This window comes from Berghia stephanieae, chromosome 13 (genome assembly GCF_034508935.2).
Source record: "Berghia stephanieae isolate SIO BIC M18660-M18661 chromosome 13, UCSD_Bste_1.3, whole genome shotgun sequence".
NCBI classification, from domain to species: domain Eukaryota; kingdom Metazoa; phylum Mollusca; class Gastropoda; order Nudibranchia; family Aeolidiidae; genus Berghia; species Berghia stephanieae.
Window position 1 is genome coordinate 28080266 of NC_088372.1, and position 12500 is coordinate 28092765.

Genomic DNA, 12500 nt, shown 5'->3' on the forward strand with positions numbered 1-12500 from the left:
TTTTTGTGTATATTGATTGTATGCGTTTAAATAAAATACACATCATTTCTTCCCGTTATTGATAGAACGAAGTTGACATCACTCAGGTCTTTGTTATTGGGTGTTTTTTTGTTGTTGTTTTTTGTTTTTTTTTGGTTTTTTTTTGCCATCCGCGTTTACGAGTAGTTCTCACTAAACTGTATTAACCAGACTAGAAAAGTTCATCAATTAATTAAAAGTTCAAAGAAAAATTATCTTTTCACCTTAAATTCCACCTTCATAGCAATAAAAGTGTTTAATTCTCGTCATCTCCCATCACACATAAATATTATTGCGTGAAAAAGGATGGTTCAATTTCCATTTGTGATATACTCACGTTGTCTTATTCAATCTCAAATTCAACTCGATACGACATGGGTGATAATCTCAGCTTCCATGTATGTTTACTCATTTACTGTCATCTCAAAGCCAATACCTTGTACATTCCCTTATATTGTATGATTCCATTTAAACAACATTATTACATTATTTCCAACTTATAATATGTGGTACAAATAATATTTTATAGACATCTAGATCCATATACGAAGGATCACATTTCAATTAGTAATAAAAATATTTTAGAATAAATCATAATAATAACATTATCATCATTTTAAAATTCAAGTTGAAGTTATTGTCATTCATTATTCATTGTTGATGTTTCAATTTTTAAGCTTTTTAAGTCATCAGGGTGTAGTTTACAACTACATTGATATCAAATTGTTCTTTGTGGTCATCCATCAGGGGTCACATTTCTCAGTAATCCGTTCGTTTCGAGAATGGTCATCTTGTAAAATTTCAGTAATTGTTAATTAGTCATTGTCTCCATTTAGAATGAGTTTTCATGTAATGAAAAAAAAAATATATCAACTATAAGAGTTGAGGTGATTGTATCTAGTCTACGTGTTGCATTGTTGTGTGTGTTGTGGTCACTGAATAGCCCAAGTGTCATAAATTCACTTTAATTATTGTTAATTAATTAAAAACTTTTTCCTCTGTAAATGTCTTAGAATTATCACAATAATGTCTTCACATTCAAATATTTAGTGTTTAATAAATAATCAGACATTAGTCTGTCCGGCTTGTTCACATCACATATTTAGTGTTTAGTAAATAACTAAATAAGTAAAATCTAACATAGTATGTGATTGTGGGCTGTTACTAAAGTGACCAACTTTTGCAATTAGTGTGTTGTATTTGTTCGAGTCTTTTGAATTTGGGACGAAAAAAGACTCTACAGGTAGCAAACGTATGCTTAACCTGTTGGGTTGTTTCTTGGTCTTGTGACGTCGCTGTAATCCATTCATCTCCGGCATCTGGGTCGATTCTCCTCGTAGATATTTGTGGTTGTCTTGTGAATACGTTGAATCTCATTGTAGATGAAATTGTAAAAATTCAAGATTAACTGTGTGCGAGATCTTGAATTTAAATGAAGTTTGACTTAACCAGCAAGTCAAAAGAAAGTTGTGAACTCAGCCATGTGTTGACAAAGAGTTCGTGTGCAGTAGTCGACAGAGGTCGTGTGTTGTAATTGTCTGTGTTTGTTGATCGAGTTTTGATGAGGTGGCATGTGAGTACACACCAGGTAGATGATGTAATCTGTAGAGTACCGGTGGGTGACGTGAGTCCAAACACCAGGTAGATGATGTAACAATAACGTAGTCTAGTAGTGTATGTAGTAGGGTCGAATAAGGTCAACAATATTTTCGTTATTTAACGCAGGTTGTTGAATATCATACGATAATGAATCCAAGGAAATCGCTCATGTGGCGTTTTGCGATACTTTTCCTGCATTGTCTTATATACATATATAGCCTTTATCTTTTACAATGATACTAAGACAGGCGTTATTATAATATTCAATGTTTATAAGTTGTAGATATGGGTGCTGCACACTTGTATATTGACATAAGTTTAAATTTGAATACGCTCACCACTGTATATGAAGGAAGTAGTATTGTTCACAATTGGACATCATTTTGTAAAAACAATCGTATCTTGAACGTTTATGTAATTATTGACATCGTACATCGTTGGGTACTGTTGTCGTAGAAGTAAATACAAGTAATCCAATTGTTCAATAAAGAATGTAAATATAAAAAGGTTCATGGAAGAAATCTGTGTTGATACAGATATTATTTTATGAATTCTGTCAAGTTTGTATAAGTTGAAAGGTACGATGTAATTGAGGTTGCTGTGTAGTTTGTAGTCTGTAGATTGTGTTGATTCTGGACGTATCAATGACGTAGTGTTTTGTCGAGATGCTTACTCCATTTCAAGGTATTCGTGGATAGACCAAAGGGATTAGGACATTTCCCGACCTCTGTTGTGGCTGTGTTTGAGTTGCCTCTGTCGTTGTCATCAGCGTTCCCGTTATGACTGATGGTTGCAAGTGTCCTCTTTCGTGATGACTGTATCATGTTTAAGTGCAAACACTACTTCTGCCTTTGATTAACTCGAATTATTCCCCTTAGAAAATCCCTAATTTAATGAAATATGATTTTGTTTATGTTATCGTAGCACTTCCTACCATTTCAACTGATTGCCGAATGATTACACACTTAAGATTTGACAATTGAACATAACTTCTTCTTCAACTCAGTTACAAATTTTATGATATAAATGTTAAATTCAAACCACGCAGTAAATATTGATTACAATTACAACAGCGAATCTATAGGAGAAAAATATGGTAATCAAAATATTTGCAGAAACGATATACACTCTGGTCAATAAAAATTCAATATTTCGCGCCTTTGCCCTCGGCTTATAAAAATATTCATATAACTCATTGCGACGTTATCTCGCGCCTCTTAATATAGCATTGATAATTGTGTGCGCTTTAACCACGCGCCTCGTATTTATAAAAATTATCCGCATTCTGTATTCTTTCATAATGTTAAACCGTGCGCTTTAATCAAACGCAAAATAAAATATTCCCGAACGCCTCTTACCTGCGTCTCGTAATTTAAACCGTGTGCACTTTAATTACCGCGTCTTACATCACTGCGCTTATTTACCCACTATGCATTTACAGCATTTTACCATATGGGTTACTTATAATTCGCTGATTCTTAACAAGTTAACCACTTGTGTCACAAATATTATCAGCTCACATGACATGATAATGCATTTTCAATATTTTGTTATTCTTCTGTAATAACATTTTAACTCCCATTACAAGACATCAGTCTTTCATAATAATGAATACTCCGGCATTTTATTTGTTCTCCGACTTTAAACCAAAAGTCCGTTATTCCGTTATTATGAGAATCTGTCTCCTTTTAAAAATCACGATGAAACGCGTTTCAAAACAAAACTAAACAAAACAACGATTGACTCATAGTGACTCAACTTAATTTTCGGTGATAAAATCAAAATGTCTCATGTAATCTATTATAACGCCATTTCTCATTACAAATATATAATTAGCTCTGTTGTCGATTACTTGGCTGCGTTACCCACACATTTATTACCAAGAATACAAACAGATATAAAACTTTGCTCTTTGTCATGAACCCATGAATCTCAAAGAGTCAATATCAACCTACCAATTCATCCCTATCGACGGGAGAAAAATATAATCAATGATGTTGTAATATAACAATAAATACCATAAGACATTTTTCAATTATCAAAACTTATAATTTACGTGTTTTTATTGCCATCATCTTCTTGAGTCATTTTGACATAAAATAAAACGTAACAACATTAAATAATGGACCAACTGTTTATATAATTCCAACAGTAACATACAAAAATTGAAATAAAAATCGACACATCTTTGTTACTGATATTAACAAAACATTGCCATTAACGGTACAAATTAATATTCGAAGATTTATTCCGAAACGCTTGATTGTAAGTAAACGCATTTTCATTTATTTTGAAAAATAAAACGCACTAAAATATTCATTTAAATTCTGCAATTTTTTTTTCATCTCTCCCTCTCTTCTTTTTAATTAAATAAAATACGTATAGCATCAATGCATTATTATTATTATTATTATTATTATTATTATTATTATTATTATTATTATTATTATTATTATTATTATTATTATTATTATTATTATTATTATTTTTGCCGTTCTATAATATATTGCTTTTAGTTTTTAATATATTTTCTTGTTCCATCTATGGTTCTTAATTTCAATATTATTTCGTTTAATTTTTTTTTTTTAAAAACCGTATTTTATCAGAATTTTAGGAATCATCTATAATTTCAATAATTTTTTTCAACATTTCATTACAAAAAATTATACTACTTCACCTTCAAAATTGATGTTCATTTTCTTTTCCAAATAAAAATATTTTCCTATCTGTTCACAATTTTCACTTCAAAATTCGAGTCTCACAAAAACTTCAATAGATGTTAACACCGCAACAATATACATTTCTTGTGTATCCATGGTTCGGAATGATAACATCTTTACATCCTGGTATCACGGCTCCAAATAAAGATATATAAGAATCCTGAGTCACGACACCAAATTAGATATATAATGTGGGGTAGTTGCACACATATGTAATGACTTGTGATCGTATAGTGGTGTTTTTGATAGATGGTAGTATTATCCTTTGCGTTGTGTTGTAGATGTTAATAATGAATAAAGAGTTCAAGGGCCGATGATGATAACTGAATGCACAACATCAAGACATTCAAATAAAAGTCCAGATTCCAAGTTCACTTCTTACAGCTTTATTTGTTTGTGATAAATTAAAAATCCAAATCATGATTAATTCCAACTCCAAATCAAATAGCATAGTCATAATTCAATCAGTTTCATAAATTCCAAATCCGTAAAATCAATCCAAATGTTAAGTCGTTTGCCTAAGTAACCATTTTCAATATACGTGAAATATTTCTAAGTTCGTAAATGCAAATAAATGATGGTGAGCACAATAGGTTTAAAGTGTGCAGCTCATGGTCAAGTTGAATGCAGAATTCCAAAGGTAGAATGAGAATCATGTTTTCCTCGAAACATCCTCTTTTATCCCTATCAAAATTTTACCCACAGTTCCATTGTTTCCACGCCCCCTTGCAGTTTTGACAGTTCCCTGTCAGTCTATAATCCAACCCCTAAGAGTAAGACCAAATCATAATCAAACCTGAAACGTCAATTCCTACATATTGATGTTAAACCCCGCCTTTTATGATATAACATTATTTTGATAAATGCCCCTTTCACCTGTTTCAACACCCCTAAACCAATTTAAGAATGATTGATTAAATAGTACTCAACATGATAACCTGTCCAGTAACTTTGACATAATAACTGCCCAAACCTATCATGCATGGACCAAGTTTAACTGATATGCCTGCATTATGTACTCACTAAACCCATTTGCTGATATATAATTGACAGTTTGCACCAAATGTCTTAGATAACCTTTTGCATAGGCTTACTCTCTTACATCTGTACTAGAAACATTTAAGTTTAAGGTTATGCCTCGTTTTATAGATAGTTCGAAGATGACGTCACTCAGGCCTTTGTCATTGTTTTTGCCATCCGCGTTTGTGAGTTGTTCTCACTAAACTGTATTAACCAGACTATAAAAGTTCATGGTTACACAGAGTTTGTGTGTTGTTACGTTATACTTCCGGATGGCAATGTTGTGAACTCCTTGGCCAAGCGCATTCTATCTATATATGTTGGAAGGATTGATCTGATGGGCATGGTGAGTATTTTACTAAAATGCATACCATCCATACGCTATCAAAGGCAATGTTCAGTTAGTTAAACAAAACAACGTTTATACTCTTCCTAACAAAAGATTCATGGGTAAAACATCGGCGAAACACGTGATTAATGACTCCGTCGGTTAGAAGAACCAGCTGGGTATAAATTATTGCTCTCATTCGAGCCTGGGTCGGTTCGAGGAGTTATAATTTTGTTACACGCCTCGTCCTAATTCCCACCTTTGCTCTCACCAATTCGGTCCTAAACACACAAAGACGACAGCAATCAGAATTGTTCCATGCTGTTGTTGTCGGGTTCATCATCCACTTACTACTAGAACCGGGTGTTTTAACATGTGTTATTTTGTTTTGGTTTTCACTCTTATAAGGAAAAATAAATTCCGGGGTTATCTCCCTTTGACTGACCTCGCCACGCCACATTACACACGCACACACAGTTTATTATCATTATTATCTTCAGTTTCTCCCGACAATAAGGTCAAGAGCGGACATTGACCTTTCGCTGACCCTTAAACATGTAACGGGGCCATTCAAGGACCGGTAGAAAGCAACAACATGACATGACATTGCCCTATCAAAAGAGTAGAGCAGTATTTTTGCATATCTATAATATCTTGTATTACATAACTATAGATAGTATGTGCTTGGCTAAGAAGCTCACAACATTGCCATCCGGACCAACACACAAAACTATGTGTAACCTTGAACGTTTATAGTCTGGCTAATACAGTTTAGTGAGAATTACTCTTAAACATGGGTGGTGGCGAAAAAACAAGAGTCATTGGGCTCATGGAGCCGGAGTTTATCCCGGTTTCTATAGCGTAAAACGGACTAAAGCAATTGCTTGCCATCCTTTGGATAGAACACTAGTCTATCGCAAAGTACTTTCCGCCAAATCTAATAGCCTCTGCTACGCATTCACTGCTGTGTAGACAGAGGGGTCAGAAAACAAATTTCGACTTCACCAGGGATCGATCTCGGTCGCTTTGCGCGTGAAGCGAGTGCTCTCCCAACTGAGCTATCGGGACCCCCAACAATAACAACATGAACAACAACCCCTTTCTATTCAATTTCAGAAAGTTTCTACCCGAGAAAGTCCGCCAGAAGCGCCAAACCCTTCAGGACATGACCCGCCCCCTGAAGAAATGGCTTTATCGACATCGGAAAAATCCGTACCCTTCCAAGGAAGAGAAACTGGAGCTCGTCAACATCAGCAGCATGACGATGACACAGGTAAATTGCCCTGTAAAAATGAGCGTTTATATAACGCAATATCCACTAAATTATGTGCTCAAAGCGCTTTACAAAGGGTCCCTGACCAACAGCAACACGTAACATGTAGAACGAGACATAACGACTGTTAGGCGATATTACAATTTTTTTTTTTCCGACAGAGACAACGCTTTACGGTGAGAGAAAGTGAGTTAAGAGCCTTTTCAAAGGGTTCAACTATGCGCCGAGCGAGACTCGAACCCAGGACCTTCCGGTCCGAAAGCGTGTGTCATACACTAGACCACATAGCCGCACGGACTAAAGTGTTAACTTTATGAAAAAGTGGGGGCTGGCTGAGATTAGTTTGTGTAAATGCTGATGCCCAGAGCAGACGATGGAGGACATCCCTAGAGAATGCCGGGAAGGGTCCAACTGCACTGACCATGATCTAAGAGTCTACTCCACAGATGCTGTAGAGTGGGTTCGGTGTTGGGGATACAAGCGATGATGACGAGTCTTTAGTAGAGGTCAATGAAACGAGGGATCCCATCGGTTGAATACAACTCACGATTTGTTTTCTTTTGTGGCCAAAGACTTGTCAGGCTACAGATAGTATGCGCTTGGCTAAGAAGCTCAAAACATTGCCATCCGGAAGTTTAACGGACCAACGCACAAAACTATGTGTAACCATGAACTTTTATAGTCTGGTTCATACAGTTTAGTGAGAATTACTCATAAACGTGGATGGCAAAGAACAATAACAAAGATCAGAGTGACGTCATCTTCGTTCTATCTATAAGTTTACGAAGGCTATGCTCCGAGTCCCACTCTGAGCGGCGCATAGTTGATCCCTTAGAAAATGCTCTTTACTCACATTCTCTCACAGTACTCAGGTGTAAAATGAGTACCTGGCTGTTAAATGCGTTGTATCTGTCGGAAAAAAAATTGTAGTGTAGCCTTGCAGGTGTCATGTATCTTACTCCATGTTAAGTGTTGCTGTTGGCTAGGGACCCCTTGTAAAGCGCTTTGAGCGTGTTTTCGTGGATATTGCTCTATATAAAAGGTCAAGTTTATTTTATTCAGACAGTCTGAAAAGATATTTTCGGTAAACAAACTTTCAAATTCATAAAACAAACGGGTTATCAAAGCTTTTTTTTTTTTCCTTTCTTTTCTTTCAAAATTATGCGTCATTTAAAAATATTTCCAGCACAACAATGAGCCCTTAATATATTGGGTTATCAGACCTGCAAATAAGTGGACGTCGATCCCGACATAAAACCTTTTCGATACGATTGGTCACAAATATGATGATGTCGTCATTATGTTTCTATTCGAATCCCGCTTGCAAAGGCGTAATCAAATCTTCTTTTCTTTTTTTTTAAATATTTTTTGTCTCCAGGTCAGCAACTGGTTTGCCAATGCCCGACGGCGTATGAAGTCTTGTGCTCGATCTGAGAATCTGAGCTGGGCAAAAAGGATCAAAGAATATAATCAGGTTAGTCCCCAACTCCCTCTCGTCTCTCTCTCTCTCTCTCTCTCTCTCTCTCTCTCTCTCTCTCTCTCTCTCTCTTTCACACACACACACACATACACACACACACTCACTCACTCTTTATCTCTCTCTCTCTCTCTCTCTCTCTCACACACACACACACGCACACACATTGACACCCCCTCTCGCTCTTAAACACATGCACAAACACACGTCCACACACACAAGGGAAGCCGCCCGAAGGTCATCTAAAGCATTCTCAAGCCATCCGGAGCTGGTATGGACAAATTGAACAAATAAACGCATAACAAAAGATCCACGGTGAAAATACAAACTGGAAGAAATGTCAGCACGAGGAGCTTTCGGACGGCCTCCCCTCCTGACGCCTTCTGGAAAGCTTCGGACAGCTCTGAGGGCCTCCGGATGGCTTGAGAATACTTTAGATGTCCTCCTGATGTCCCCGGACGGCTCCGGACTCTCAATTAGTAGGACCGGATTAACGTGACCTATTGGAGAAATGGGCGAACTTTTATGAATCGCATCGAGAGTGGTAAAATTTGGCAAATACAATTCAAAATAATGTTCGTATGGAGTCGCAGGGATTTAGATCACTTAACTGTCGTTCGTTTTTCTTCCACATTTATACAGGTTGCTGAAGGGAATGTTGAACTCTTTTCTATTCCATCCGAAGACGAGGACGACGACGATGATGACGATGACGATGAAGGCAACATTCAAGAAAGCTTTGGTTCTTCCACAAATGGAGATTTCAACGACCATTTTTTCGATGGGTTTGATGATGAGATGATGATGGCATCAGATTTTGAACAAGGTGGATAATGATGAATCTTACTACTTCTACTACTACTACTACTACTACTACTACTACTACTACTACTATTACTACTACTACTACTACTACCACTACTACCACTACTACTACTACTACTACTACTACTACTACTACTACTACTACTACTACTACTACTACTACTACTACTACTACTACTACTACTACTATTTATTATTATTATTGTTATTATTATTTATTTTATTATTATTTTATTATTATTATTATTATATTATTATTATTATTATTATTATTATTATTATTATTATTATTATTATTCCTTTGTATGCAGATTAATTGGTCGGTTTTCAAGGGCAAATAGTCTATCTCGCATCATACAAATGTTTTCCAAAAGTTACTTGAAGTCTAGGGGCAATGGAAGAAAATGCATTTTTACCAAAGGTGGATTTCCAATGTTCGGAGATCGGTCACAATTGTTTATTATACTAATTTCTTTTTGCCTTTTTTTTTTCAACTTATAGAGAGATTCAAATTACAACCCCCACCACCACCTCGCCATCAACAGCATCATCATCATCATCAGCAGCAGCAGCAGGTCCAGCATCATCGTCAAGACACCAGCAACACGCAACAGCGATCGAATGGCAAACGGAAACACGAGCATGACGACAACGATGATCGCGTTGATGATGACGATAGCCCCTCCGTAACCCCATCACCCTCGCCGACCTTGACCTCTTTCTTCAACGGGGTTTCCCTAGCCAGCCCGCCTATTCAACCAATTGGAAGCCAGGAAATAATACACGAGGCAGGATTCCAGGGGTTCCAAATTCCAACCCAAGAAGAGGTCATTGGATCGTATCCAAGATATAAACATTCAATCTTGCAGGTAAATCTAACTTCTTTTGAAATACATTGTTTGATGTTAGAATCACATAGAAAACATGCCTAAAAACAGATGCCCTCAGCGATTCATAGTATATAACTATGAAACGTTAACATTAAATTTAAATTGATGTTATTTATTTTCGTCTGATCTTCTCGGCAAATGCCACGAACTGATATCCGGACGAAACTGTTCCACAAACTCTTGCACCATATTCGATCAAACACTCTATAAAATTACCCAAAATAAAGCAAACGTTATTGCTTGAAGCTCGAGGACCTAAATAACATTGAACAAGAAGAAATGTGATTGAAGCGTCAGTAAGGTTCACAATAACAGATTATGTGGATGTCTCAAGTTTTCCCGTTTAGAAAGAGAAAAAAAAAATAAAAAAAATAAATTAAAAAAAAAAAAAAACAAACAAACAAACAAACAAAAACAACAACAAAAAACAAACAAAACAAAACAAAAATATGATGAAATAGAAATTAAAGACGTATTTGAGACGAGCAACCCGGGTCTCTTGTTACTGGGCCTACTTCTGAGTTTGAACATGTCCACTTTGTCGTGGGTAGCAAGCGCTGTCAAACCGTAAAAATAAATAATAAAACAAAGGATAAAAAAACAAACCGGAAAAACTAAGAGAAAACAACAAACAAAAACAAACAATTCAGAAAAACAAAGAGAAAACAACATCAAAAACAAACAAGTAAACAAACAAAACAGAAAAACAAAGAGAAGACAACAAACAAAAACAAATAAACAAAAAAAAAAACAAAAAAAAAACAAAACAAAGATAAACAACAAATTTTTAAAAAAACCACCGAATAAAAAATAAGAAAAAGCAAAATTGAAATAAAAAACACTGGAAAAAAACAACAACAACACGCATATCAACAAACAAACAGCACATTTTCCTAGAGGGGTTAAATGATATTGAAATTGATATTTATCTTTTTCTTTTTTTTTTTTTTTTTTTTGGTACAAATTTGCAGCGTTACCTCCACGATGCTTCCAAGCAAAGTCTCCTCCACCACCCCAACGAGATGTCATCGTCGACACAACACCACCACCACCATCATCATCATCATCGTCATCGTCATCCATCGTCATCTACAGGGTCCCATGATTTTGAGGACATTTCAACATCCTCATTCTCATCTCCGACACACGAACTTCATGATGGTGAGTACTTAATGAGGATTTACTGCATAAAAATAATAATGAGAATAATAATAATAATAATAATAATAATAATGATAATAATAATAATAATAATAATAATAATAATAATAATAATAATAATGATAATAATAATAATAATATAATAATAATAATAATAATAATAATAATAATAATAATAATAATATATAATGATGATGATGATAATAATAATATATAATATAATAATAATAATTAATAATAATAATAATAATAAAATAATAATAATAATAATAATAATAATAATAATAATAATATATAATAATAATATTAATAATAATAATAATAATAATAATAAATAATAATAATAATAATAATAATAATAATAATAATAATATAGTAATAATGATAATAATAATAATAATAATAATAATAATAATAATAATATAATAATAATTAATTAATATTATTATATTATTATTATTATTTATTATTATTATTATTGTTGTTGTTGTTGTTATTATTATATTCATTATCATCATTATTATTATTATTATTCTTGCGTATTATTAATTATCATCATCATCATCATCATCATCATCATCATCATCATTCTCATCACCACCACCATCATCATCATCATCATTCTCATCACCACCACCACCATCATCATCACCATCATTATCATCACTGTCGTCGATGTCGTTCTCATATTTATGTAATAATGACACTGCCATTACTAAAAACACAATAGTTCAAATAGAAACCCTTTTCTACTAAAAAATTGATAAGAATTAACCTATTTTTAACAAAGGCATAAATTCAAGAGTTATCAAGATATTAAAAAAAAAAAAAACAAAAAAAACTTGAGCTTTTATATAGCGCAATATCCACTAAACGTGCTCAAAACGCTTTACAAGGGGTCCCTGGCCAACAGCAACACATAACAGGTAGGACGAGACATGACACCTGTCAGGCGATATTACAAATTTTTGGGACAGAGACAAGGCTGTTAACTGCCAGGTACTCATTTTACACCTGAGTACGGTGAGAGAATGTGAGTAAAGAGCCTTCTCCAAGGACTCAACTATGCGCCGAGCGAGGCTCGAACCCAGGACCTTCCGACCCGAAAGCGAGTGTCATACCACAAGACCACATAGCCACATATCATTTTTTTACTGACTACTTTCTCTATTTCTAACCAATGCAGATC

At 34.6% G+C, this 12500-nt stretch overlaps 1 protein-coding gene across 1 annotated transcript in view; it reads left to right on the forward strand.

Annotated features, from left to right (window-relative positions):
- Positions 1–12500, forward strand: part of LOC144959274 (uncharacterized) — a 19972-nt gene that overhangs the window by 5823 nt on the left and 1649 nt on the right. Inside the window, exons 3-8 of the mRNA XM_078891816.1 lie at positions 6802–6958; positions 8337–8432; positions 9078–9261; positions 9762–10129; positions 11122–11311; positions 12498–12500. The exon at positions 12498–12500 is cut by the window's right edge and continues 64 nt beyond it. Of these exons, the coding sequence (XP_078747942.1) occupies positions 6802–6958; positions 8337–8432; positions 9078–9261; positions 9762–10129; positions 11122–11311; positions 12498–12500 (998 nt within the window). The remainder of the gene's footprint in view (positions 1–6801; positions 6959–8336; positions 8433–9077; positions 9262–9761; positions 10130–11121; positions 11312–12497) is intronic.